At 44.6% G+C, this 25,714-nt stretch overlaps 2 protein-coding genes and 1 long non-coding RNA gene across 4 annotated transcripts in view; 2 read left to right on the top strand and 1 right to left on the bottom strand.

The window, feature by feature from the left end:
* The window catches only part of NPEPPS (aminopeptidase puromycin sensitive), a 41,343-nt gene extending 28,979 nt beyond the window's left edge, over positions 1-12,364 (top strand). The window contains exons 12-23 of the mRNA XM_064524662.1: positions 113-173; positions 999-1,108; positions 1,902-1,965; positions 2,594-2,733; positions 4,464-4,598; positions 6,038-6,257; positions 6,886-7,028; positions 7,871-7,927; positions 8,391-8,498; positions 8,765-8,920; positions 9,024-9,071; positions 10,980-12,364. Coding sequence (XP_064380732.1) covers positions 113-173; positions 999-1,108; positions 1,902-1,965; positions 2,594-2,733; positions 4,464-4,598; positions 6,038-6,257; positions 6,886-7,028; positions 7,871-7,927; positions 8,391-8,498; positions 8,765-8,920; positions 9,024-9,071; positions 10,980-11,132 — 1,395 coding nt within the window. The 3' untranslated portion in view covers positions 11,133-12,364. The remainder of the gene's footprint in view (positions 1-112; positions 174-998; positions 1,109-1,901; positions 1,966-2,593; positions 2,734-4,463; positions 4,599-6,037; positions 6,258-6,885; positions 7,029-7,870; positions 7,928-8,390; positions 8,499-8,764; positions 8,921-9,023; positions 9,072-10,979) is intronic.
* On the bottom strand, positions 9,067-22,407 carry LOC112992130 (uncharacterized). The gene is made up of 5 exons (XR_010392585.1): positions 22,354-22,407; positions 20,659-20,912; positions 20,257-20,500; positions 13,939-20,098; positions 9,067-13,381 (listed from the first exon to the last, which is right to left on the bottom strand). It is a non-coding gene; the product is annotated as an uncharacterized LOC112992130 (long non-coding RNA).
* The window catches only part of KPNB1 (karyopherin subunit beta 1), a 28,110-nt gene continuing 23,955 nt past the window's right edge, over positions 21,560-25,714 (top strand). For both annotated transcript variants that reach the window (XM_064524661.1, XM_064524660.1), the window contains exons 1-3: positions 21,560-21,886; positions 22,166-22,224; positions 25,497-25,679. In XM_064524661.1, the coding sequence (XP_064380731.1) occupies positions 21,847-21,886; positions 22,166-22,224; positions 25,497-25,679 (282 nt within the window). In that variant the 5' untranslated portion in view covers positions 21,560-21,846. The remainder of the gene's footprint in view (positions 21,887-22,165; positions 22,225-25,496; positions 25,680-25,714) is intronic.

Below are 25,714 nucleotides of genomic sequence, written 5' to 3'. Positions count from 1 at the left end.
GTTACTCATCCTAGGATTCTTTGGCTGGGTCTTGAATATAAGTGCATTGCAGAGGGAGTACAGCAAGAGCCTCCATTCTGGTGCCCTTACATATTCAATTGTATGTTCCCAGGACTTTCGGAAAGGAATGAATTTATATTTAACCAAGTTCCAGCAGAAGAATGCAGCTACAGGTAACTGATTATTATATGCTTAAGAAAAATAATTTCTGGAGGAAAAAAAAGTTAGTGCTAAAGTGATAGATTCTTAAATAGCTATTTTTCCAACTGAGATCACTGAAATACAAGGAAATAATAGGCTTGTTTCTAGTTTTTGTACAGTGTGTCCTCAGCACAGCAAGAATTCAGCATCCTCTAGAGGTTCTCTAACTCAGGAGTATTTGGCTGAGGTAATCTGAAGAGGCTGCATTTGCCGTTAATAACCTGTCTGTGCAATAATCTAAATTAGAAATAGTATGTTGATTGCCTATAAGCCTTTTGCAAGCTTTCTTTTGCGGAATTGATTATGTGTGATTAAACAGTTCAAAGTCTTGTCTAACATCTTACAGCACTTTCTTTATATGGTCCTTTTTTGTGTATCAGATATAAATGTGGAAGTGGAACATCATGCTCTTAACCGACCACATGGACTGCTTTATACTGATGAGTCTTGGCATAATATCTGAAAAACATATGGAAAAGATGCTTCTGTTTACCGTTTCGAATATTTAATGATCATTTGTTGTATACTTTATCACAATGTGTATTGTGAATTTTTTGTTGTTTTTGTTTTATAAGTTGTAATGAAGCTTTTTTACTCCCCATGAATAGTTAAACTATTTCCTTTTTTGTGTGTGTGAATCATCTGTTACAATTTTATTTAAGAAAAAAAAAAAAGAACTTGCAGGGCAAACTGGGGTAATAATACAACCCCCCACCCTCCAGTACCTGTATAGCGTTTTAAATAGCATCTGAAGTAGCAGTACTCTGAGAGTCTTCAATCTGACTTTTCTTCTGCAGAGGATCTCTGGGAAAGCCTGGAAAAAGCCAGTGGTAAACCTATTGCTGCTGTGATGAATACATGGACCAAACAAATGGGATTTCCCCTTATTTATGTGGAAGCTGAACAGGTAAATTGTGTAATTCTCCATACATAATAACTTTGATCCAAAGTGCTGAAAAAACAAAGATTCTGCCTGTAACTGTGTTTTAGATCAAATTTATTAGCATCCAATCACTTAATCTCTTTGATCAGGATGCAGTATGGTGAATTGCTTTGTTTAGTGACAAATCTGTTCCTGAAGGAAGGGAAGTGCAGTTCACTTGAGGAACCTAGTGCAAAGTGATATGCAATTTATGCACAGGTGCTGCAGATCATGTGCTTGGCGTTTGCTGACATAGCCTGTTTGCCCTGTGTATGTGAAATGGGGTGGGGAGTGGGTGGGCAATATCTGATTTAGCTCCCCTTACCAGACATTTTGCTTCTCACTCCAGCTGGTTATGCTTATTCTACAAGATTGCAGGGAGAATGAGAATCAGTGGCTGGAAGCTGAAACCAGATGACAAATTCAAACAAGAAGTAGGACATGTAGGTTTTAATAGTAGGAGTGATTAATGCATTAGAAAGAATTCTTGAGGTAGCTTCCCTTTTTGAAGGAAAGCACAAATTATCCCAGGTTTAACAGAGTGGACATGAATAAACTTTGATATGCAGAAGCTGAGACAAGATGTTCTGATAATTCCCGTCTTAAATTCTATGAATATTAAAGTAAGTTGCAACTCTAGTGTGACTTTATAGGATGCTTTAATATTGCCTTCTAATAGTGCTGTTTGCTCAGCTTCCGTCTTCATGGAAATGTTGTTTTGTGTTGACTCTTTTGAAATTGGTTAATGCTACTATAGTATTAATTTTCCATTTTTTAGCAAGAAGAGGACAAAGTGTTGAAGTTAGTCCAGAAGAAATTCTGTGCCAGTGGACCATATGCTGGTAAGACGAGAGCTAAGAGCAGGGATGGAGTGTTCATTGCTTTTCATGCAGTGGCAGCAATTTTGAGAGCTCAAACAGCTGCACTGCTGAGCAGGCAGGTACTCTGCTTAGCTTCAGGTGTTACTATTTCTCTCTTGCTCTCTACCTCTCAACTTTAGAATTAATCTAAGGCAGATTGCTCTCACACTTGTGGTCTCCATGTCCTCCTTGTTGTATGAAGGAGAATGCCATTCTTCTACAGTCTGTGGTTCAGTTTTCATTCTGAGATGCTTCTCTTCTGATGTCCAGTTTAAGGCCAGCACTGCTATGAGGAGCTCAGTATTACTAGCTTTACAGTAGTGATGGAATAAAAATGCCTCATACGGAAGCTAAATCAATCTTAAGACACACATTCCACCTACCTTTCACACTTAAGGAAATTAAAGTGTTTGGCTTCAAAAGCTATTTAGAGATCCTTGGTTTTGGACTGTAGAACTGTCCTTTTACTTCAGCTTTTTGCCTTTTCAACTGTAAAATTAAGCTTGCTTAAACTGCTGTTAAAACTTGTTTGAACATTGGACAAAACTTCTCAGTGTTGTTTGCATACCTTTTTTCCTTAGGCCTTCCTTTTTTTGGTTTCTCCTTTTAGGGGAGGACTTCCCCATGTGGATGGTCCCCATAAGCATTTGTACAAGTGATGACCCCACCTGTGCCAAAATGCAAATATTGATGGACAAGGCAGAGCTGACCTTGGTTTTGAAAGACACAAAACCAGACCAGTGGGTGAAAGTAAGTTGGCATAAAGGAAAACGTATTACTGGGAATAAGTCTGTGTCACTGTGGTGTTCCCCAGCATTTCATTTTCCTCTACTCTTTTGTTTTGTTTTTATTATTTGTTTTTTCTTGCAATCTTGTATTTCTTTTGAAAGGGCCTCTCTATGCTGCTATTGGATATTTGCTCCTCTCTATAAGGCTACTTAGTGCGGTCCTTTCTGTTCAAAGGTTTGTTTCCAAGAGTAGTCTAGACAATGTAAACTTCAAACCATTTAGACATCCAAGCTTAGAAAAAGAGTGCCATTAAACAGAGGCAGCTTTTGAGTTGAACTGTGGTGGCTTTTTCAGTATCCCATAGCAACCACAGCTTAGTTAAAGTCTGTTCTGAGCAAAAAAGTCCTGTTTATCTTTCATTAGTTTGCAGGTTTTCTCCTGGCTATTACCAGGCAAGTACAAATCTGCAAGTAGAAAAAACTCACTTTTGAGGTCTGTTGCAAGCAGCAGTCAGAAACTGAACTTAAAAACCGAAAGGTAGCAACTGGTTGGGATTACTGCTATTTGAACTACTTCATTGAAGAGTAATTGTTCCTAAGCTGGAGCTGTAATCTGAGGGATGACTCTGTGAAATAATACTAAGCACTAACCTCTTTCTGATTCTAAATCAAATCTTCCCATTTGACTGGCATGGGCCTTCCAGCTGTTAGGCCTGTGTATTCCCTAGAATCACCACCTCGGTCTGGGTCCTCTCTGGTAATAGAGGGACATGTAATGAATACTCTGGAAAACCCCTGTCTAAATGAGGGTGAAGATTGTTATTGCTGCCGGAGAAGGCAAGAATCCAGCAAGTCCAAGGTCAGTTGTAGGACTGCTGGCTACAAAGGCTGTCAGTCTGAAGTTTTTAGTTAGTGCCATAGTCCTCCTGACGATTGCCAGCTGGACTGACCACAATTATACTACCACCAAAGGAGGTTGCTTCCTGATGAGCTCAGCAACGCTTTTGTCTTATTCGTATCAAGTACGATTGTTCAACAAACCCAAATATTTGAGCCCCTATGCTGAAACGTTAGTGTGTAGTAGTGCTTAGCTAGCATGTAGTTCATCAAGCTTACTAACTGTGACTTGCTTTTACACAGGACAGAGATACTTCCATATCCTTAACAAAGGAGAGTAAAGATTTATGCAAACCATATTCACAAAATTTGAGTGGTTCCTGAATGTTGCAGTGGTTCTCTCTCCACCAAAACTGAATTGAGCAAACTGTGGGAGTGAGGTTACATTGGATTTGGTTTTCCTTTAAACAGTTAAATTTGAACCGAAAAGTACTTGTCACAGCTCTGTTCCAAAAGTCTAGATTCTAGCGCCTGCAGCTTCCTGCAGTTTATTTTCTCAGGTGCATGACTACCCTTACTTCAGTTGAGTTACCCCCTAAAAGAGAATTTTCTCTTCTCTCCTCGTTCCTTGTTTTAACTCTAGCCTCTTGTCTCTTCATGCAAAACTGTCCCAGCTTTCTCTTGTCTTCTGTACTTCTCATTGAACATTTCTTGTTTAAAACTCTCGTTAGTCTTTTCCTCTTATAAATTCATAATTTCTTCTTTGGATTCCTATACAAAATAGTAATGATTTTAAATGACAATGACTTCTCTGTACTGCGATGCTTTGAGAAATTTCTAGTGGTCCAAAAATAAAAAGGCATTTCCTTATTTATTCCTTATTTGTAATTTTTTTACTCTTTTGGTGCATTTCAGTTAAACCTCGGAACAGTAGGGTTTTATCGTACTCAGTATAGCCCTGACATGCTGGAGAGTTTAATACCAGCGATCAAAGACCTCTCCCTACCCCCTGTGGACAGGCTTGGCCTGCAGAATGATCTTTTCTCTCTGGTAAGCAATCTTTTTGTTATTCTGTGTTCTGCTGTCTAATAATGAGAGCTACAGTAACTGCAGAAATCAGTGTCTAAAGAGCCAGTCTCAAGTATCTGGAGGCAAGGCATCTTTGAGATTACTGCATACATTTAGCTATTAATTAGCATAAGCATAATTAGCATGGAAGTTTAACTTCCATGACAAGACTTAAATCCTATGGTAGCAGCCTGTCTATAATTTCTGTTTTACTGTTCCCCATAGTGGTGTATCACACTTCAGTTCTTTTATAAAATTAAAAGTATTGGAAAACTTACTTTCTCTTATCTCATCAATTTATTTCATTGCATTTAATAAGTCTCAAAGACTTTATCAGCACCAGGTGCTTTACTCAGATGGGCTTGTTAAAGCAGCCTTCCACTGGAGAGAGTGGCTGTTGTGAATTCTTTTTAAAAGCAAGGGATTACCACTAAAGCAGGAGGTACCAGCTCTGAACAATTAGTTACTGCACTTCGTATTTCAAATTGCACTTTCCTATTCTTGCTAGTCAGCAAATATATGGACGCTTTTAAATGTGGTTTTGATACCCTGCCTCTCTAGCTTCAAAGCTTGCAACTCTTGTCATGGCTTAGTTGAAATGTTTGAAACTGTAGCTTGAGTCTGTTTCCCAAATATTTCAGGCCCATGGGACAAAAAATGAGTGAGTAATGCACATAAGAACGTTACGTGTTAGGCTTTTATTTTGGTTTCAATTTTAATTTATCTTTTTGTCACAGTTGAAGATAGCTTAAATAGTGAAAATTGGCCTTCATCTCTATTCCTGTACTATAAGTTATTGTTCTGTTTCCAGATTAGCAAAAACTGAGCAATCTGGTTGGAGATGACCACTTCAGATGTTATGAACTACACTAAGCACAGAGTGTTTTTTCACTATGTTTTGAAGCAGTTAATACAAAGTTTTCCAGGCAGAGGTGGAAAGGCAGCACTTTTTGTACTAATTCATGAAAGTGAAAATGACTTCTGCAGTTTTATGCTCTCAACTTAATAAAAAGCAAAAACTAAATCTCTAAATCTTTATAGTTTTTCAGTTAAAATAAGATTTTGGTGGGTGTAGTATCTGGCTGAGAATAACTCTGGAGGTTTTGTTATCTCTTGCCAGCATTGCTGCAATTTTGATAAGTCACTTAATCTCCTTGCCTGTTTCCTGTTTGCAAAATGTGCTTATAATTATGTAGCTGTCTCCTTGTAAAGTGCTTACCTGTGTGTAAAAAGCATTGTGTGCCCTGAGCAGACAGCTGAAGTATTTTGACTAGTACTGACTCACCTTGGCAGAACCCCCAACAGAGAAAAATGTACTTCATGCTCAGAATGTGCAAACTGAACAGGGAAGACTGTTAAATAATGCAGTGATCTTAGTTCTGTTTGGAAATAAGATTAATCTGTGTCTTTTCCTCTCCCAGGCCCGAGCTGGAATCATTAGCACTGTAGAGGTTCTAAAAGTCATGGAAGCTTTTGTGAATGAGCCCAATTATACTGTGTGGAGCGACCTCAGCTGTAACCTGGGGATTCTCTCAACTCTCTTGTCCCACACAGACTTCTATGAGGAAATCCAAGTCTTCGTGAAAGATGTCTTTTCACCGATAGGGGAGAGACTGGGATGGGACCCCAAACCTGGAGAGGGTAGGAAACTTAAGCTGTGAAATCTAGTAGTGGTTTTGAAATACTACTGTGTAAATAGGCCATCGAGATTTCGGGACGGGGAGAGAGAAGGGAAGAAGAGAGACTGAAGTAGGTGTGTTGGGGTATTTTTATGCTTAGAAACAAACCAAATCAAAAACAACTGTCTCTTCTCAAGCCTAAGGTCAAATGGTAAAATTTTCTCTCCCTGGTCTCTGTTCCATAAAAATTCTCTGCTCTAGCTATGTATCTAAGAGTATATGCCTCTTGTTAGACTAAAGGGATGTAAAGTCATATACGTGCATGTTTACTTATCCTAGTAAAGAGTCCTGTTGTAGACTCAGATGGGAATTATTACTGACTTAGCTCAGATTGCAGGCCTAGCCTGTTGTGTTTTGGTCCACAGAATCTTCCTCTTCTGACCCTCTAGCTGTAAAAAGTCAAAGCATTCTCCAGTTGGCACCAAGGAGAGTAGAAAAGGTCTAGTTTCTTTAGATAGCCTCACATATGTGGAAGGATTATTATACAATTCTACCCTAATCACTCTAAATGAAAAAACACTTCATCTAGTGTAACCACTGAATGATGTCCCCAAATAATTTTTTCTTTTTTTCTCCTACTCGCTCATCAGGTCATCTAGATGCCCTTCTGAGGGGTCTGGTCTTGGGCAAACTAGGAAAAGCTGGGCACAAGGCAACACTAGAAGAAGCCCGACGCCGATTTAAGGACCATGTGGAAGGAAAACACATCCTGTCAGCTGATCTGAGGAGTCCTGTAGGTTACTGTAAACTTTGGTTCCCAAAAGACCATCCCCACTCCCTGAGTTAGCACTGTGTGCACTGAACTGTTTGTATTTCCAAGAATAGGCAAGCTAGAGGAAACCAGTGTCATGGTATGAAAACACTTTTCTTTTTCTTTTTTTTTTTTTTTTTTGTCTGAGGTGATAGCGAGCACAGCACAAACACCCCTGTGTTTCTTGCATCAAGTAAGCTTCATCTGTCATGGCCAGTGCTTAGTCGTAACTAATAAGCTCAGTTGGACCCACACTGACTGCCACAGAACAGCTCTGGTCTCTAGATTGTGCTGCTTTTTGGGTTTCAAAAACTGTTCAAATACAGTGCTGAACCTGAGCTGACTTCTAATCGTTTATATCCTTCTGTGACCAGCCTACATCCTCCAGGCTTAAGAACGCTATGGAAAACTGTGCAGGGATCCTTGAGTAGCTCTACAGGTGTCAGCTTGGTCCTGCAGAGCATGTTAACTCTAGTGTAAGTCCAACTGTGGTGGACATGGATTGAGTGTAGGTGAAGTATTTACTAGCTAGGTGTTGCATGCTACAACATGTTCTGGTGCTTTGTTGAGACTGAAATTACCAAAATTATGCTGAAATTGAGGAAGAGGGTAAGGAGCTGATGATGAATCTTTAAAAACCAGTCTTAAAATGTAGAAGGGATTAGTGCAGTTGTCTTCCAGATCAATTTGGCTGTAATCTTACCCAAATATGTAAAAATTGGTTATGTATCCTGTCTTAGAGCCCTTTCCATATTAGCAGCTTTTTATTGCATTTCTAAAAATGTGATTTATGAAAGACCTTCCTTGTTTACACTCTATCTTAGGTATATGTAACTATTTTGAAGCATGGAGATAGTACTACTTTAGACACTATGCTAAAGGTGAGTGCACATTTTCTCTTGTTAACAGTGTCAGTTTATGCAGTCAAAAGCTAAATATTCTACCCTACAAGTTCCTCTAAGATGTAGCTTTCTTCTGAAGACAGGACTAATCCTGTGTTTTACAGATGATGTGAAAAGTAGGACCGTGTTATGGTATTCCCTGGTCGGTGGGTAATGTTAAATTGCCACCTAGTGGATTGTTGCAGAGTTTATTGCTCAAAGGCGTGGTCCTACTTGACCTTATATAAACAGTGGTGAAGATTACAGTTTGTTACTAACGGTACTTTCTGCTGATGTATGTGTAATGAGGTCCCTAATATTCATCAATAATCCTGCAGCTATTCACATTTTGCTTGAAGACTAATCTAGCAGCCCTAGTATATAGAGCAGGTTTAGTAGTTCTAGGTAAGAGCAAGTCATTTAATAGTACCATGTGTTAATATTACTCACTCTGACTTTGAAGCTTCACAAGCAAGCAGACATGCAGGAGGAGAAGAACCGAATTGAACGAGTTCTTGGAGCCATCTCTCAACCAGAACTGATTCAAAAAGTTCTCACCTTTGCACTTTCAGTAAGTTACTGAAAAAGCTGTCACTTAATCTTATAAGAATGACTAGCATATCTACAGCACTTGGTGAGAGTATTGCATGCATATAATGTCCTTGAATAAGATGAAAACTTTCAGCTGTTAAATCTTTGAGTTGTATCTCTATGTACCATATATTTTTGAAAGTTTTTGTGCAAAAAAGCTGTCTTTGACAGATTCAGTGTAGAAGTGCATAAAACCAACATGCTGTGTTTGTTGAAACAGTCTTGAATGTTTATCTCCATTTTCAGGAAGAGGTACGTCCCCAGGACACAGTGTCTGTTATTGGTGGAGTAGCTGGAGGCAGCAAGCAGGGGAGAAAAGCTGCCTGGAAATTTGTAAGGGATAATTGGGAGGAACTTTATAATCGCTACCAAGGTGGATTCTTAATATCCAGACTAATAAAGGTATGTGCAGCTTTGGGAAAAATCTTGTTTATATAAATGTCCAAAACTAAACCATTACATTTAAAATGCTTACCCTTGGTTAAAAAAATATTTTTTCCTTCAGCTAACAGTGGACGGATTTGCAAATGATAAGATGGCCGCCGAGGTTAAGGTAAGAAATTTTAATCAAATAAGTGATTTACTTTATCTGTGACAGACATTGCATTCTTTGGACTGTAAGTACCTAATGGAAGAGCCATGAGTTTCTGTGGGGTGTTTTGTTTTTGAACTCTGGCTCTGTCTGACTGTTTTGACTGTGTTGCCTAGTCCCTAAATAGCACTGGTTTAGCTTTGGTTATTTTACTGAAATGTCTTAAATTAACATTTTCAGAAATCAATGTGTATTTTTGTGTAGTGATTTCTATTTCAGTAGTCTCACTCATTTAAACTTTTATAAAATTCAGCACAGTGGTTCAGGCAGTGGTTTTGAGAGTCCCCAAAAGATAGCCTTTAAAAACAATTGTAGCAAAATTTGTAGTTCTTACAACTTCTGTAGTAAGCTTTGTTCCTCCCTGGACTAATATGGCACATTCATGACTGATTGCATTAGCACACTGTGACCCTTGGGGGAGTTAACTTGGTAGAAATTAGCTAAATTCCATACTGTAGATCCAAATTTTGTGTGGCCATTCGTGGTGTGTAGGAAGAGTGAGGCTTTGACATGAGGCAGATAATTTGTTTGCGGAGAGTCTGTCGTGAAGTTGGTGGCTCAAGGTGATGTGCTTTCACTACTGAGCCCAAGCATCCCCTGTGTCTTGCGTGTGTAGGCACTGGTCTTGGTAGCATTTTGAGAATGTGTGTAGGTTGTGTTATTCAGTCTTTGCCTGCAGTTTTTCCATGGCTCATTCTTGGAAGAAAACGCTTAAAGATATGGCCCTTGATTATCTTTTTTGTTAGGAAAATGTTGAGGAGGAATTTTTATTTCAAAGAATGTGAATCTGAATCCAGAATCCCTAGTTATAACTACTGTTTGAAGACATGCTGATCCACAAACCTCTTCTTTCTTTTTAATGATCTGATGATCTTATTCCCTTTAGAAATGCTGCTAAATCTTTTCTTGATAGGGAAATCTTGCACTGTAAATCCCTACTTTTCTTACAGAGCGCTTTGCAAAACATTTACCAGCACAATTGTCCACAACTAAATCATAACCATGTTCCAAGAGGGCTTCATGAGACAGTATACCTAGGTTTTTAGCTGGGATACTGATGTGTCTTGAGTGTCCATGTCACTCTGTAGCAGACACTAATGTAAGGTGATCTGCTGAATACTGGGAAAAGTCTACTTTTACAAAGATGAGGGATGACTCCCCGCTATGTCAGCTTATTCTGCCCTTTAACCAATTCTGAACTGAAGGGTCACAGCAGTCTTTGCAGTCGCTTTCGCTTCAGCTACTTGCAGGTGATCGATATTGTTCATTCTGGGGGAAGGAACATGAGAATATCCAGCAAAACTCTGAGTGCTGCTGGTGCTTGGATGTCATTATCCACTTTGGACAGAGGCCTACTTAAGACGGTGCTAAGAAATTTGATATCTGGACAAATGCTTTTGCAAAATGGCCTTAGGCTTCAGTTAGAGTCTTCTTCCAAGTATCCAGAAATACACGTTTGATTTGCTGCTCATTTGTTGCCTTCCAATGAGGGACTGAATTCTGATCATCTCTTCAAGTGCTGCTTACTGTCCTTGGCAGCCTGGACAAGAGAGGGAGGAGGCAGCGTTTGGACTAGTTTGTAGAAATGATACTGTGGCTTTCCTTTAGCAGAGAAATTGAGACATTTTGCTGTTCTCACTCAGTACTTCAGATCATGCCTGTCTTGCAAACTCTGCAAGCACCCTGCAAGCTTTTCTCTTTCACGGTCTCAGTGACATTGGTGGGAGAAGATAGCATGAACAGTAGTCAGGAAAAAACCGTAATTCCTAGGAGCATTTCTACATAACCTAGGGAATTTTGGTGACTAAAAATATAATCTTGTCTATGGCTGTTTATACTCTTATGGATGGTTGTGTGCTTTTTATACAGGCCTTCTTTGAGAGTCACCCAGCTCCATCGGCAGAACGCACTGTCCAGCAGTGCTGTGAAAACATTCTGCTGAATGCAGCTTGGCTGAAGCGGGACGCCGAGAACATCCACCAATATTTTCTGCAGCGCAAGGCCCCACCAGCCATGGTGTGAATCTGTGCATGCCACCGCTGCAGTCCTGCTGCCTCATCATGGGGAGAGGGAGGAGCTACCCAACAGCTGATTCATATGCCAAGAATTTGGAGTCTTTTTCTCAAACCAATGGGGATTGGACAATGAATGTAGTTAACTGGTTCCTGCTCACACTCCAGAATTAAATTCTATTAAAATTATCAGCAATTCAGCAAAAAAAAAGTAAAAAATCTGTAAATATGATAGTAATAAAATAGAGCATAACAAAACTGTGAAACTTCCTCAAGCCTTGTCAGTGGTTAAAATATTTAACACCCCCCCTCAACACTCTTATTGACAGATGTTCTGTTTTTTACAGTCCCCCTCCCCCCCCAAAAAAAAAGAAAAAAGAAAAACAGAGGTTTCTAGGTCAGTGGAATTTTGTGGAGAGTCTGGGGCAGGAATGGGTTAATGCCTCTGAGAGCATTTTGTGGAACAGTTCACTGGGAAAGGCAGGTAGCTAATATAAGATAGTCTCTGCATAATTCCAAGTGTGAGGTTTTGGGGAGATGTTCCTGCAACCCCCCCAATCCAATCCAAGGATAGTAGGTTCCCTCCCTTTTGTGTTACCTCTCAGCAAAAAGAAAAATGTTCTGTCGCTCTTTGGTTTTTCTCCTTGGTTCCATTTGCTGATGTCCTTCTTAGAGATAATGGAATTGTAAGGAAACATCTTTCATAGCCACATTAAATAAGAGAACGATTCATGCAATATATTTTTTTTCTTACTAAATTGCACCCTCAAAATGCATGCAAATGAGGAGATAAGTACTGCGTGATTGGTTCTCCCGGACTGCTGTAAGGGCAGGCCTCTTCTATTCAAGACACCGTTACTTGTCTAAAAGATCCAGCTTGTTCAATCTCCTCATGGCCGTAGCAACACTAGCTTTTCGTTCCTTTCGTGATGTTGATGGTAATTTGATTCAGAAGCCTTAAATTAGTGATGACTGGCGTGATGATGAAGTCTAAGTTGTGTGCCATCATTTACTTCACAAAGCAGCGTGGTCTACTAACCAGACAACACCCTCTAATACAAAGGTTGGAGTTCCATATATTTTTTTTCTTTAACAGGAATTCGTATTTGGTGTGGCTTAACTGTATTTCAGAAGGTCATCAGACTAACTGTCAGACTGCTTCCCTGAAACATTTTTGTGCTATTGTTTAAAAAAAAAAAATTAAAACAGTTGGCGTTAATAAAAATGTCAATGTGAAATTGATGTCCTGATCTTGTGTTCTGTTTGAAGTCTGAAAGAGTGTTGCTGCTTTCAAAGGACTTAAACTTCTGTAGGGGAACAGCAATGGTCACATGTCAGTGGTGTCTTCAACAGCCCCAAGGAACCCCTTGTTCTCAGCCTTTTCCTCTTCTGCTGTCAGTGCTAGATCTTGGGGCAGCTGAATGAGCACATACCATACAGATAGTAAGTAGATCTTGTGTGATCTTAATAAAGATTGTACTCAAACACTAAAGAACTAACTGGGACACAGTTTGGAAAGTAAAGGAAAGGACAAAAATTTCAAATTAGTGAATTTCTATTAAATAAACACCTAAAAAGTTGAGGACACTGATATGCAAAAGAGTCTGTGCTAAATGGTGTGAGAAGAAAGCGTGCTTGCCTGCCGTTCTGAGTTTAGTGGAATAAAGGGTAGAGTAAGAGTAGTGGAGAATGTAGAGTTTCGTACAGTGCATCTCTGAGACTGCAAGAAGAACAGTATTGTCCAGATGCTGCTGATTTCAGCATCAATGAGCCGAGGCAGAGATGCACCCCAGAAATGAGCAACTTCATAGTTATTGAAGGTGTGGTGTTCTTGAACGCTATCACATTGGCTAGTGTCCCTGGGGCTAGCGTGGCTACATGGTCAGAAATTGGATTGCAATGAGAATTGTTTGTCCTGAGTCATATCTGTTAAGTTTACTGATGTTTTTTCCTGCTGTCAGCACTGCAGAGCCGATGTAATTTCAGAAGCGTAAGCTGGTTTCTCTTCTGCTTCTTGCACATTAACAAAATAACATGCAAAGTTGTAATTCCAGCATGACTGGTGATGTATGAAATGAGACATACTGTAGCTGCAAGTTGAGGTGGTCTTGTTTTGACTTTAAACAATGCAAATGACATGCAAGCAGTTGAAGGAGAAAGGCAAAAATAACGAGTTTGTGGTCAGTGAGCAAACTGAATAGTTTCAGCAGACTGACTAGTCCCCGTCTCTTCTGCGTGCAAAGAAGGTAGATTTTAATTCTGCATGAAAGAAAGTAAGTTTGGGATTTGTCCACTTAATATGAAATCTTTCTGTTATTTGAGACAAACTGATACTATCCTCAGGAGAGGATCAGGACAAGAACAGCAAGAGGTTTTGTAGATCAGGAAAGAGATGAAAAGGCAGTGCTGTATCTGGTGCTCTTGTGATGACTAGCAGGGATGTTGCCCATGAGAATTGGTTGTATTCTGCAGAGCTGTTCAGGGTCCGGTGTCCCAAATGTACCTCAGGGCCACTAAATAAGCTATTTCTTAACAAGGAATCCATAGTATATACTTAGGTTAAGCACACTGCATTTTTAAAGAAATCTTTATGTATTCTTTCCTCCCTTTCATGCAGTTTCATTGGTTTCTGTGTTAGATCTCCATAAAGACCTAAACTATGCAGATAATAGTGGGGTTTGTTTTATTCCTAGTACAGGCTTATAATGGAAATAAAAACAATACAGGTTTTCCTAGCGGCAATAGGAGGAGTTTGCCTCCATGTCTTTTCTATCACTGTCAGGCATGATAAGAAATGTCAAAATATTCTGTCCTACCTGTATGAGCTTTAATGATTGAGTGATGACGAAAATCTGTATTGAATCTTGCTGACACAAACTTCAGGCTGAAAATCTTCAAGATCTGGAATAGAAAGGTTTTCTTAATGAGTAAACTTAGTACAGGCACCCATTTGTTGCTCCTTTAACTTACTCTTTTGATATAGCACCCAGTGTCTGACTTGGTAGTCTTGACACTTAGAATTAAGTAACCTTGTCCTTCTCTTGCCTTTTGTTGTCTGCATCCCCTTCGCCCCCCACAAAACCACAAAAAGCTTTCCTTAGTAAGAACCCTCCTGCCTAGAAGGTAGTAGAGTAGATCTGAAATGGATTTCATGTGAGGTGGTGGTACTTTGCCCTTTTCCTGCTGTGCATGGTTTCAGGTAAGCTTATGAAAGCAATATTTCTTGGAGACTTCGTTTTTGGTTTCTGTCCCAGGCAGTCAGGTTTGCCGTGCTGTGTTTTTGAAGTTACTGTCTTGCCATAAACATGCCTCTTTACAGAAGTAGGTGCTTGATTTGCGCTAAGATGCGAGATTGGTCTAATAAAACATTGATTGATACAGCCTGGTTGTAAATCATGCTCATGTCTAATGAGCTGTCTTCTGATAGCTGTGCCAGGGCTGCTTGCTTGAATTCCAGGTGATCGGGTTTGGGACAGCTGCTGTTCCTACCCCAGAGGTTACCTCCTGCTTATGTGTGAGCTGAGACAGCAGATCTATAAAGAAAAATGCATCATAGCAATATAAATGAATTGCCATTAAGCAGAGGATACACAGATGATTTGTGCAGGCTTGAGATTAAAAGGTTAATGCATATTTTAAAATCATTTTATAAACAACTCAGTGCTGGAGATTATTGGAGGCTTGGAAGAAGGGCATGGTTGGGGGGGCAGTTCATGTTTTAGATACCCTATTCCCTAACCATCTCGCACTGGTCCTGCTAGATGTATTAGCCTTGGCTACATGGACCTTCACTTTGAGACATGTCCTTTTTCTCTACCCTATCAGCTTTAGATCATTGAGTTTTAAGGAAGCCTCAAACTTAATGTTTTACCTTAATGTTTAACTGTTTAATTTAATGTTTACTTTATACCTTTTCTTACTATGGGCAATAAAAATAATGAAATAGTTAAAATCTAGTCAGTCTTGATGATGATTGGAAGCTCGTATGAAGCCAATTTGATCCTGGGCCAGTATGGAATGGTCAAGTGCCTTCCCCTACTTAGCCCCTCGACACTAAAATGCTGAGGCTCAAATAAGCAAATCACAAATCTCCACTTCCTAGATCTTGGAACTGCTTTTGGTGGGTGGAGGACTGGTGGCATCCTGCCCTGCCATTGCTGCTGCTGATTCAGTCCTCTGGCTAAAACAGCCAGGTTTGCTCAGAACATATTCAATCTATTAAAAAAAAACCCAAAAAACACATGTGTGAACTCTTCAAAGCAATTTAGAAAAGGCAAGTTTTATAATAACAAAAATACATTCCTATATATAGTCATTGCTTTGATATTTGCAAGTCTCTTACATGTGGGATAAAATAATATTTAATCTGTCAGGAAAAAAGGCACAAGCTTGCCAGGCTGACGTGGAATTAGCTGGGAATGAAAGTTTCAGAATCCAGTTTAGTCTCCAAAAATACCCAGATTTCAGACCAAAATTTTATCTAGCATAAGCTGAATTGCAGCATCTGGAAAGACGTATTATTTACTTTCCCAAATGCCAAGATCTTTTCCCAAACCTAATCACAATAAGAGTATGCTCTGTATTTTAAATTATTGTAAAGCAAAACGGTGTACAGCGACAAATAAGCACGTGAACTCTTTCCAGAAAAAAAACCAAAAAACAACGAAACGAAAAACTCTCCAACCTTACCTCCCAAATCCTGTTCTAACATGCACCTACTTGTGTCTTGACAGGGTCATGAGATGCAGTGACGTCTCAGTGTTTTCTACCATTGACTGTCCCTGCAATTAGCCATTATGCTACTGTGTGTGCAATACTTTACACCCATGTTCTGCTACACTTAAGAATTATCTTAGTCCATGTGAAACACCTGTGCAAGTGAAAATGCTCTGTGGAAGATGAGAGCAGATGACTGCTGGCTACCAGGACCCCAGCAAGGCTGATGGCAGTCGTACAGAAACATGAGTGATGCTAACTTCAGTGAAACGCTCTTCTGTTGCTAAGCGGATCCGGGTTAGCGAAGGAGGATTTGTGTGCCCCCTCGTCCATCAGTGACCGTGTCAAGATGAGCGTCGTTTTTACCCCAATGAAGGAAGGACCAAGCCGTTCAACTGACGGGAAATCAGGCTGAGCAGTGGCTGGCATCACTTCAGCGCTGCTTCAAAGTGAACTCCATTCAGGCTGTTTCAGACTTTCTTATTATTAAGAGAGCTTAATTTGCTGTGCTTAAATCATGGTATAAGATTTGGTCAAAGTTAAACATATTTATGTTCAATTCAAGTGAAAATGTGTGGGAAAATATATGCATGTGACAAACTTAAAGAGGATAATGTGCTGTGCTCCACTATAATCTGTTTCATTGGATTGATATTATGGACTCATTATTGACCTTTCTTTTACAGGGACCCAAACCAGGAAAGAAAACAGAGGTTATCTGAAGTCTGAACATAACCAAAGTAATTGGAAAGCACCCCTCTAAGCGAGGAAGATCAGGTGAGTGTCTCTGCTCAGCCTCATGTAATTTAGTCATCTGTGCTGGCTGCCAAAAAGTGGATTTCATCGCCTCATTGTTGGGAAACCGCATCTTCTCTGCGCAGCGTGCAGGACCGCCTTTGGGCTGCCTCACAGAGGAAGGTGAGACAGCACGGAGGAATCTACCACGCTGCTGCAATTCGGTGTTAGGGAGCTGTTTAGCGTTAAGCAGCCTTTAACATTTAGTTTGCTGCAGAGGAAGAGCTGAGCACGGTGGATATATTGTCCTTTCAGTGCATATACATGTTTGTGTAAATAAATAATCTTATTCTGTATTGCTATTAAATGATTGAGTTAATATAGCACTGGACTGATTATAAAGGCTTGTCCTTGCTTGAAAGCTGATTTGGATTCAGACTGGGTATGAACTGAAAATGCTGCTGTCCTGGGAACTCCACGTCGAGGTGCCTCCTGCGTAAGGATCAGGTGCTGCGGGAGGTAGCGCTGGGCTGGGTGGCGGGTGCCGTCGTTGCCCCGATTCCTGCTCTGTTCCTGCACAAGGTGCTGCTGTTGGAGGAGCAGGTTGTCTTAAATGGGACAGAAGGGTGAGCTCAGGCTTGCCTGCAACTGTGAACGTTTCTCCAGGGTTTTCTTTACCTTTGGATTAAAATGTGTTCTCGACTTTTCCAGCGTGGGGAAGTTGCACTCACCTTTGCGTTTTCCGTGAGATAGGAAGTGAAAGAAATCTCCTGTGTGCTGACCCTCTGCACTGTTGAACGTTTTGTATTTCCAGCTTTATTAACGTTTTTCAGAAAGAAAACAAACGTTTGTTGCATCCTTTTCATCTATTGTAGACACAGCTCTGGGTGTGTTAACTTCTTAAACCTGGTGTCATCTGACTGTTTGATTTACATTAGTGCCTTAGAAACCTCTAAGAAACCACTGAACTCTAAGCTCTGCGTCCTGTACACATACAAATCAGAGCGAGTTCCTGTTCCCTGGAATTCATCTCCGTAGGATTTTCAGAGAAGTGTGGAAGTATTGAGCAGCTTAATCTTTTTAAGCTGTCATCTTTCGAATTTCAAAGGTGGGAGGGGAAACAGAGAAGTGACTTTCTGTTCCTTTGAGTTACCATGAGAACCTGGGTCTTCTCACGGGTGCTAGCACCTAGTCTGGAAGGCTGCTCTCATTCTGGAAGCACTTCAGACTGGTGAATATTTACACTCATAATCCATTTATGAAATATTCCCCTCTTTACGAATAGGGGAAACTAAGGCACAGAGTTTAAGCGATTTTGTTCATGGTGACAGCGGCAAGATAAACTAGGAATCCCGAAAGCCATTTTCCGCTCTCGCTGCTGAAATACGCAGCCGTCTAGACTCGAGGAGAGAACGTGGTCACCTAGTTCTTGTTCTAACCATTCCACTTGCTGAAATAACCCCGAGTACCCTGCCTGTTTCTAGAGTTGTTCCAACAGTCAGCAGCTTTTCAGCACTTCTCTCTTAGTTTCTGTAGTCAGTTTATGAAAGCAGGAGATGATATAAGCCTCTGTAATGTGAATGTTGAGGATGCCATTTATGGCAATGAAGAGCAAAACAGTGCATCTATCTTGAGTTTAAAGCTCCAGCCTGAGTTGTACCGAGGGGAGCTGACTCCGCAGCCTCACTTACCCTCATTTTACACTGGGTTTCTGGGCTTGCATTGCTAGCGAGGCCAATTTGTACAAAACTCCTTAATGCTTTTCTCTCTCCTTGGCTTTCCCACAGGAACAGGCCCCCGGGGAAGTCATCCCGGTCAGCGGCGCAGAAGGGCAGGCACGCGCGGAGCAGGGTGCCGCAGCCGCACGCAACCGCGCGTGCAGCACCGTGCGCTTCGAGGTGTGTCCCGGGGCCGCGCGGAGTCGGGGAGGGGAACGGGGAAGCAGCTTGGGGCAGGACAGTGTTCAGCTGAACGCAGAAGCAAACCGCAGCCGCATGTCAGGCTCCTCAGTTCCTGTCCCGTCCCTCCTCCCTGTTGGGGAGTAGCTTCAAAAGAGTGCGTTTCACCTGATTTCACCCCAAATGCTGCCTGGTGAGTTTGACTTTGAACTGCTCAAGAAGGCGTACTGCACCGTGGCGAAGACGGGCTGAGCGCGAGGTGAACGCCATTCCTTCGGGCTGCCTAACATGTCCGTTCTGTTTCATGAGTCAAGCGGCAAATAGTAATTGGTCTCAAACCGGTCAGTGCTGTGCAGTCTGCACCGCCGCCCACCCAGGCTCCTCCGCGGTGCGGGTCTGGCGGAGAGCAGAACCCCCCCCTCCTGCCAGCACTGCGTGTCGTGGTCACACTGTCCACGTCTGCAGCCTGTCCTCCCCCGCTGTCTTATCGGGGTGACCTCAAAGCACTCCAGTCACGAGTTAATGCAGTCCTCGTCCACCTTCCGGAGGCTGGAGTCAGATCCGTTTTTCCAGCCGCAGTGGCTGAGATAGATGCGGGCAGGACACTGCGACTGGGAGCACGCAACACGACGGTGGCAGCCGGGCAAACGGAGTTCAGGTCCTGACGTCCAGATGTTTTCCAGGCCCTCTTTCCTTGCTTGTAACTGTATTAAACCTGCCGGCCGTTTACACCCAGGACGTCTCGTCAGACCGATACCTGAGCGCAGCGCAGAGCACCCCCGGGTTACAGCCCAGCTGCTCCAGCGCGGTGCAGGCGCTCCCACGAAGGCCCGTGAATCCCCTCGCCCCAAGGGGTGATCAAGAAGCCCAATCTGAGCCGGAGGCGGCTGCGACTCAACGGGGGCTGTATTTCTTCTCAGGAGGAGCTTTGTGATGCTCCCCTGGGCTCGGAGGCCAAGGCTCTTGGTTTTTTCTCCTTTTTCTGTGTTCTTTGTTCCTGCCATCTGACAAGGTGAAACATCCAGCATTGCTCTGCCTGTCTGGAGGCCTGAGCAGGGCCCCGGAGACCCGGACTCCTGGTTTCTACCATTCGTGTGCTGTGGGAATATGCTGTGTTTAGCTTCCTTACCTGCAAAATACGTACAGCAAGGAGTGTCGTGAGAGGCTCCAGGGTCCGAGAAATTATTCGGTTAGGGCCTCTGCAGCATTTCCCAATATGCATATTCCCTCGATCTAGGACTTGTGTCTTGGCAGGATCCCTTCTAACAGTTTTGCCACCAAGAAACCAGGTTCCACGTGGTTTGTGGTGCAGGAACGTCACTATCAGTTAGAAACAGCCAGTTGTTCTGATGACGATAGCTTTTTCCGGCTACTTGTAACTCAGAATTTTCCCCTGCTGTGGTCAACTCCACTTTCCCTCCCTCATTTACCCACTCAGAGACGGCTGCACTTGAGCAGATACCCTACCTGGAGTGCATCTCACTGCCGGGAAGCCAAAATGCATCGAGTTCTGCTTTGATTAACCCTTCTTTGTATGGGCACCATGGAAGGAGGGAGCCTCGCCTCGTTTGCGTAGAGCTGGACTCCCTCTCGCGTGAGTAGCCGGGCTCTGCCGATTCCTCCTCGCCTACAGGAAGAGTCAGGTTGACTGTAACTAGGTAATTGTCCCTTCTCTCATTGGCCTTTGTATTTAATCCCACAATAGAGCCTGATTGGGTTACTAATTACTCTTCTCCCAGCGTGCAAGCCGCAGAGACCTGGGAGTCCCAGAGCGCCGGCCTTTACCTGGGTTTAATTATTCAGCTGCACCTTTGTTCTGCTCCTGCCCTTTTTTCCAGGCATTCCTCTGCCAAATCCTGCCTCTCGTGGAGTCTGGGCCCCGAAGCCGTGTGGCCGTCACCCTTCCTCGGGGCAGCCTGGGACGGACTGGGGTGCGCAGGCGAGTGCACTGCTCCAGCAGCGCCTGTCCGGGAGGAGGAACGAGGGGCCTTTGGGTCGTTTTTGGTGGTGGTATCATTGCACCGTAGTCCTTTCCCGGGGGGGAGAGCAATAGTTGCATAAACACAAAGCTGTGCAGCCCAGGGGTCATTTGCTGTATCATTGCTTGGAGCATTGACAGATACAGCCTGGGCTGTAAAGCCTCTGCTGTAAAGAGCGTCCGCCCCGGAGTATACAATAAAGATGTACCTGAACCTCTGCCATGCCTTCATCATCCTAAACCACCGCCGCCAACTCGGTCCAGCCGGAGAGCGTTTCCTGCGGCCTCCCCGAAACCTCGCGGGCTTCACTTCCCGTGCTGCAACACGCGCTTCCCCAGGGCCGCGGGGAACGGCACGCCGGGGAGCGGCCGCGCGGGCTGGCTCTTCCGCCCCGCCAGCGGCCCCGCTTCCGCCGGGCGATGCAACCGCCTCTCCCCTCAGCACTGCCCAAACTCGAGGCGCCTGGGTGGAGAAAGCGCATCTGGTAAAGGATGCAGCACGCACGGAAAACAGCACGCACGGAGAATGCATCGTGCATGGAAACGCAGCGTGCACAGAAAATGCGTCGTGCACAGAAATGCAGCGTGCACGGATAACGCATCGTGCAGCATGCGCTGCTGCAGGGAGCATGCACCACGCGCAGAGGCTGCACCACTTATTTGCAGGTTTTAACATTAAGGTTAAGGTTAATATTAAGGTTGAGGTTAATACTAGGTTAAGGGTAATATCAGGTTACGGTTTTAATATTTGCTAACTCCGGGCGCTCTCCGGGTTGCCCGGCGGGGGGCGGCTCCTCGCCTCCGCCCGGGCCCGGTGCCGGGGCAGCGCCGGCGGCTGCGGGACCCCGCGGCGGCCGCGAGCGCGCGCGCGGCCCGGCCCGGCCCCACGTGGCCGCCCGCGTCGGCCCCTCCCCCGGCCCCGCCGCGGGGGCGCCCTTTCCCCGCGCCGCCCAATCAGCGCGCGCGCCGCCGGAACCCCTTCCCCGCCCCGCCCTTCCTCTCCGCGGCCCGCCAATGGCCGCGCCCCTGCCGGCCCGCCGCGCCACGCGCCAATCGGAGCTCGCGCCGCCGGCCGCTAACCGCCAATGAGCGCGGCGGCGCGGGGCGGCGGGCCGCGGGCCGTATCCCTCCGCCGCTCGGTGTGCGCGCGCGCGCCCGCCCCGCTCGCGCGGCCCTTTTCTCCCTCCGCCGCTGCCACAGCCGCCCTCAGCAGCAGGAGCAGCCGCCGCCGCTGCCCGCCGCCGCCCCGCAGCCCAGCGAGGCCTCCGCGAGCGGGACCCCCCCCCGCCTCCCTCCGCCGCTCTTCCGGGGGAGGCTCCTTCCCCCCCTCCCTTAATCCCCCCTCCCGGTTCGTTCCGCTCCCCGCACGCCGGCGCCGCAGCCGCCACGCCGCCGCCATGGAGCTCATCACCATCCTGGAGAAGACGGTCTCGCCGGGTAGGGCGCGGGCCGCGCCGCGGCGGGAGGCGGCCGTTAGGCCCGGGGAGACCGGGCGGGGCGGAGGCCGCGGGGCGGGGGGGGGCAGCCCGCGGCCGGCGGAGGCGAGGCGGCGGCCGCTGCGGCGGGCAGGGCTGGGCGGCGGCGCCGCGGGAGGGGAGATGGGCTGGGAGCGGGGCGGGGGGAGCAGGCCGCGCCGGCGCCTCGGGAGCCGGGGCCCGGCGGAGGCGCCCCCGGGACCTGCCTGACGCCGGCTTCCCCCCCTCGCTCTCCCGGCAGACCGCTCCGAGCTAGAGGCGGCGCAGAAGTTCCTGGAGCAGGCGGCCATCGAGAACCTGGTGAGAGCCGGGGGGCGGCGGGGCCGCGCCGGGCCGGGCCGGGCCACCGGGCGGGCGGGCGGGCGGGGGGCTCCCCTCCCCCACCGCCCCGCCCGGCCAGGCCGAACCGCCATAAAAGGCTCAACCTACCTCGCCCGCGTCCAGCCGGGGCGGCGGCCGGCCAATCGCAGCGCGCCCGCCGCCGCCGCCGACCAATGGCGACGCGGCGCCGGGAGAAGGGGGCCGCGCTAGGCTGCGCCGCGCTGCGTGTCCCCGCCGCGCCGCGCCGGCTGCGGTGGGAGCGGCCCGCGGGGCCATGTGCGGCCGCGGCGCCTCCGCTAGGCCCCGCCGCCGCCTCCTCCGCGGCCTGTTCCCCCTCCACCCCCCCCGCCGCGTCCCCCCTATTTTATTTTCTCCCCCCATTTTTTTTTCCTTGCTGAGATCCCTCTCGTTCTGCCCCGCTTCCCGTCTCTCCCCCCGCCCCGCTCCGAGCCCGAGCCCGAGGAGGGCGATGGCGCGGTTGGGATCCCGCCGGGGGAGCCACCCTGCCGGGGGGGGGTCGGGAGGGGTTAACGTTTGTTAATTTACGGGGGATGAATGGAGGGGAACCTTGTTTTCCAGAAGAAAAGCTTTATTGCACCAAAATGCACATTCGTGAAGTTCTTCTCATCACCTCGTTTAAAAGAAAAAAAAAACAGCGTTTTTTATGTATGTGCTAAAATTGAGAATGGTGCAGGGAAGTTTAACTTGCCATCAAAGGAATATGATTTTTTTTTTTTGCTTAGTCAAGGCGTATTATTGCAACTGCTTCAAGGTTCTTGGAGGGAAAGGGTTTGCAGCGCCAGTTTGCTGTCCTTGAAGGAGTCCTAGCTTATTTTAACAGGGGCACATTATCCCTGTCACTTCAGTATTATAGCTGTCACTTGTCATTGTGGTTACAAGCAAAACTTATTCTTCCTTTTTAAGCAGTCATATGTGCATTTGTCCCCCCTCGTGTAAACTGTGAAAGTAGTGTGGTCTTCATTGTTGTTGTTCCATTTTAAGCTATGTGAAACATCCCTGAGAACCATAATTGACATAGCTTTTATGTGTAAGTGCCTGTTTTGATTCTAATTTTGTGAACGGCTATTTGTTTAAATCCTAGGATCCCCTAAAAATCTTAGGATCTTAGGGTTAGATTGATGTTCCTGCGCAGTGTTATATGAAGCATTTCAGACTGACCTCCTTGGGTAGCTCATGATTTGGTGCATTTCAGGCTTTTAAAAAAGCTGGGGGATAAGCCAGCTTCTCAAGGTTTCACTTCTACCTGCTCTCTTGGCACAGAGCACATGGAGGTCAAGGCAGCAAGCAGAGGAAGCAGAATTTGTGCTGGGTGCACGAGGGGATAAAGTTTGTGCCCTGGTTTGGGAAGGCATGTTTGGGTGCGGGTCTATAAAGAGTAGGGGGCTGAGGAGTCCCACCTCAACTGGGTGACCAGTGCAGTGAGGAGGCTTGGGTTCATCAGAAGAAGCATAGAAGGTAAAGAAGGAGAGGAAGGATGTAGGGTTCTGGGTGGTTCATATTATAATAAGTGGTATATGGGTAGGAAGAACTCCAGCTGGGCCTGGGGGAGCAGAAAAGAAGCATGGAAATATGACAGGAAGAGGTAGGAAGTGTGGGATTGGGTTAGAGCTTCTGTGCCAGGGGCTACTGATAGCGGCAGCCAAGCAACGAAAGTTTGAACCGAACTCCCAGTTAGCTAATGGAGATGTATCCAAATAGGCCTGTTCTTTCTTTTCCCCTCCTGTATTTAATTCAGACCCTTTTCTGAAATTTTTATTGCTGTTTCTGTAAGTGTGGAAGTTGAGAAGTAATACGCAACTGCATTCAGTTTGAGTCTTAATGTAATGCTTCTAACTTTTAGCAAGAATTATTCTCAAAGTTCCTTAAAAATAGATTTTTTTATGAACTTATTGAGAGAGAAATCCAAGGGCATTTCTTCCACTTTGGAATTCTAGTCAGCTTTTCTTCTCAAAGCTGGCAGCAACGCTTTTTTTTTTTTTGCCCTGTGAACTTTTCTGAATGGTTCCCCATTTCTGGCATTATAAAACTCAGTGTCTCAAGTGTGAGCATTCTTGATGGATGAGAAGTGTTTTCTATTATTATGGTGTATTTATAGGGTTTTTGTCTAGAGCATTAAAATTTCGGGGTATTTCTGACTGGACAACTATTTTGTTTCCAAATTCTGCATCATTGAAAATGTGAAGCCCAAGATACTGGGCATACGCTGTGTTTCTGCTGAACTTTTAGAAGTCAGGCTAGCTTTAAAAATAGCTATTTTTTTGGCCATAAAATCTTCATGTGTATTTTAAGTTCTGTTATACTGGCTTTTAAAATTGATTACATGCAACTATATATTAAATGAAATGTTTTCTGGAAAGCTACATTATTCCTTGTCTATTTGGTGTGAAATGGTTTGAAAATAGTACCATTGCTTCCACTATTTACTAGGAAGTTGTTTGCCTTTTAAAAGGGCAAAATGCTTCATATGGCCAGTTAAATGAAAATGTTTTGCATTGAAACCTTAGCTGTATCTTTTATGCAGCAGAAGTCTGTAAAATGTAAAGCTACCAAATTGCCGAATCAAATTTAAATGCAGAGGTGCTTCTCACTAGATAACACCAAAAACAAGTGGTACAGATGTCAGGTGTTTTTTATCCACGTGTACACTTTTTGGTGGGGATAATCTTCACATGTGTATATGTATCTTTGATTGAGGGGAAGTATATAGTAAGCTTACTCTTACAAATCTATTTTAATGTGCCAAGAGAGCAGCTGATTTCACATTTTAAAGATTCCTGTATTATATTATAGTTTGGGTGTTTGCCTTGAAGCAAGGAAATTAGTAGAGAGTTATTCCTTACCATGTTTGATGTCCATCCAGAAAATACATAACTTTGCATAAGACTCAAGTAGTTTATTTAAAGGAATACTTAAAGTAGGCAGGAGCATCAAAGGTAACAGTCTCCCAAGTAAGCTGAAAAAAATCCAACAAAGTCAATGCCTATTTATGTTGCTTTCCAGTAGTTCTAATTAGGAGCTTAACATACATAATCTTGGGATAGAAACACAGTCATTGTGCGGTAGCAGAGGTCCGCTGTTGGCCTGGTACTGAAGAAACCTCAATAAGCGTTCATCTCGTTTTGCTGGATAAACGCGGGGTTTTCCTCATTAACCAGGCCAAATTAATGGCTCGCGTTGCTGCGGGAGGAGGGAGCGGTGTTCCTGTGACAGCAGCTCTCTCCTCTGCCCAGCCCACCTTCCTCGTGGAACTGTCCAGAGTGCTGGCGAACCCCGGAAACAGCCAAGTTGCTCGAGTGGCGGCTGGCTTGCAGATCAAGAACTCTTTAACATCCAAGGACCCAGATATCAAGGCCCAGTACCAACAGAGATGGCTTGCAATCGATGCCAATGCCCGCAGAGAAGTCAAGAATTATGTAAGTTTTGTATCTTCTAATTTTTTGCCTGATTG

This window comes from Dromaius novaehollandiae, chromosome 22, assembly GCF_036370855.1.
Source record: "Dromaius novaehollandiae isolate bDroNov1 chromosome 22, bDroNov1.hap1, whole genome shotgun sequence".
In the NCBI taxonomy this organism is placed as follows: Eukaryota; Metazoa; Chordata; class Aves; order Casuariiformes; family Dromaiidae; genus Dromaius; species Dromaius novaehollandiae.
Note: the sequence above shows the minus strand (reverse complement) of the source record. Positions and strands in the feature narration are given on the sequence as shown.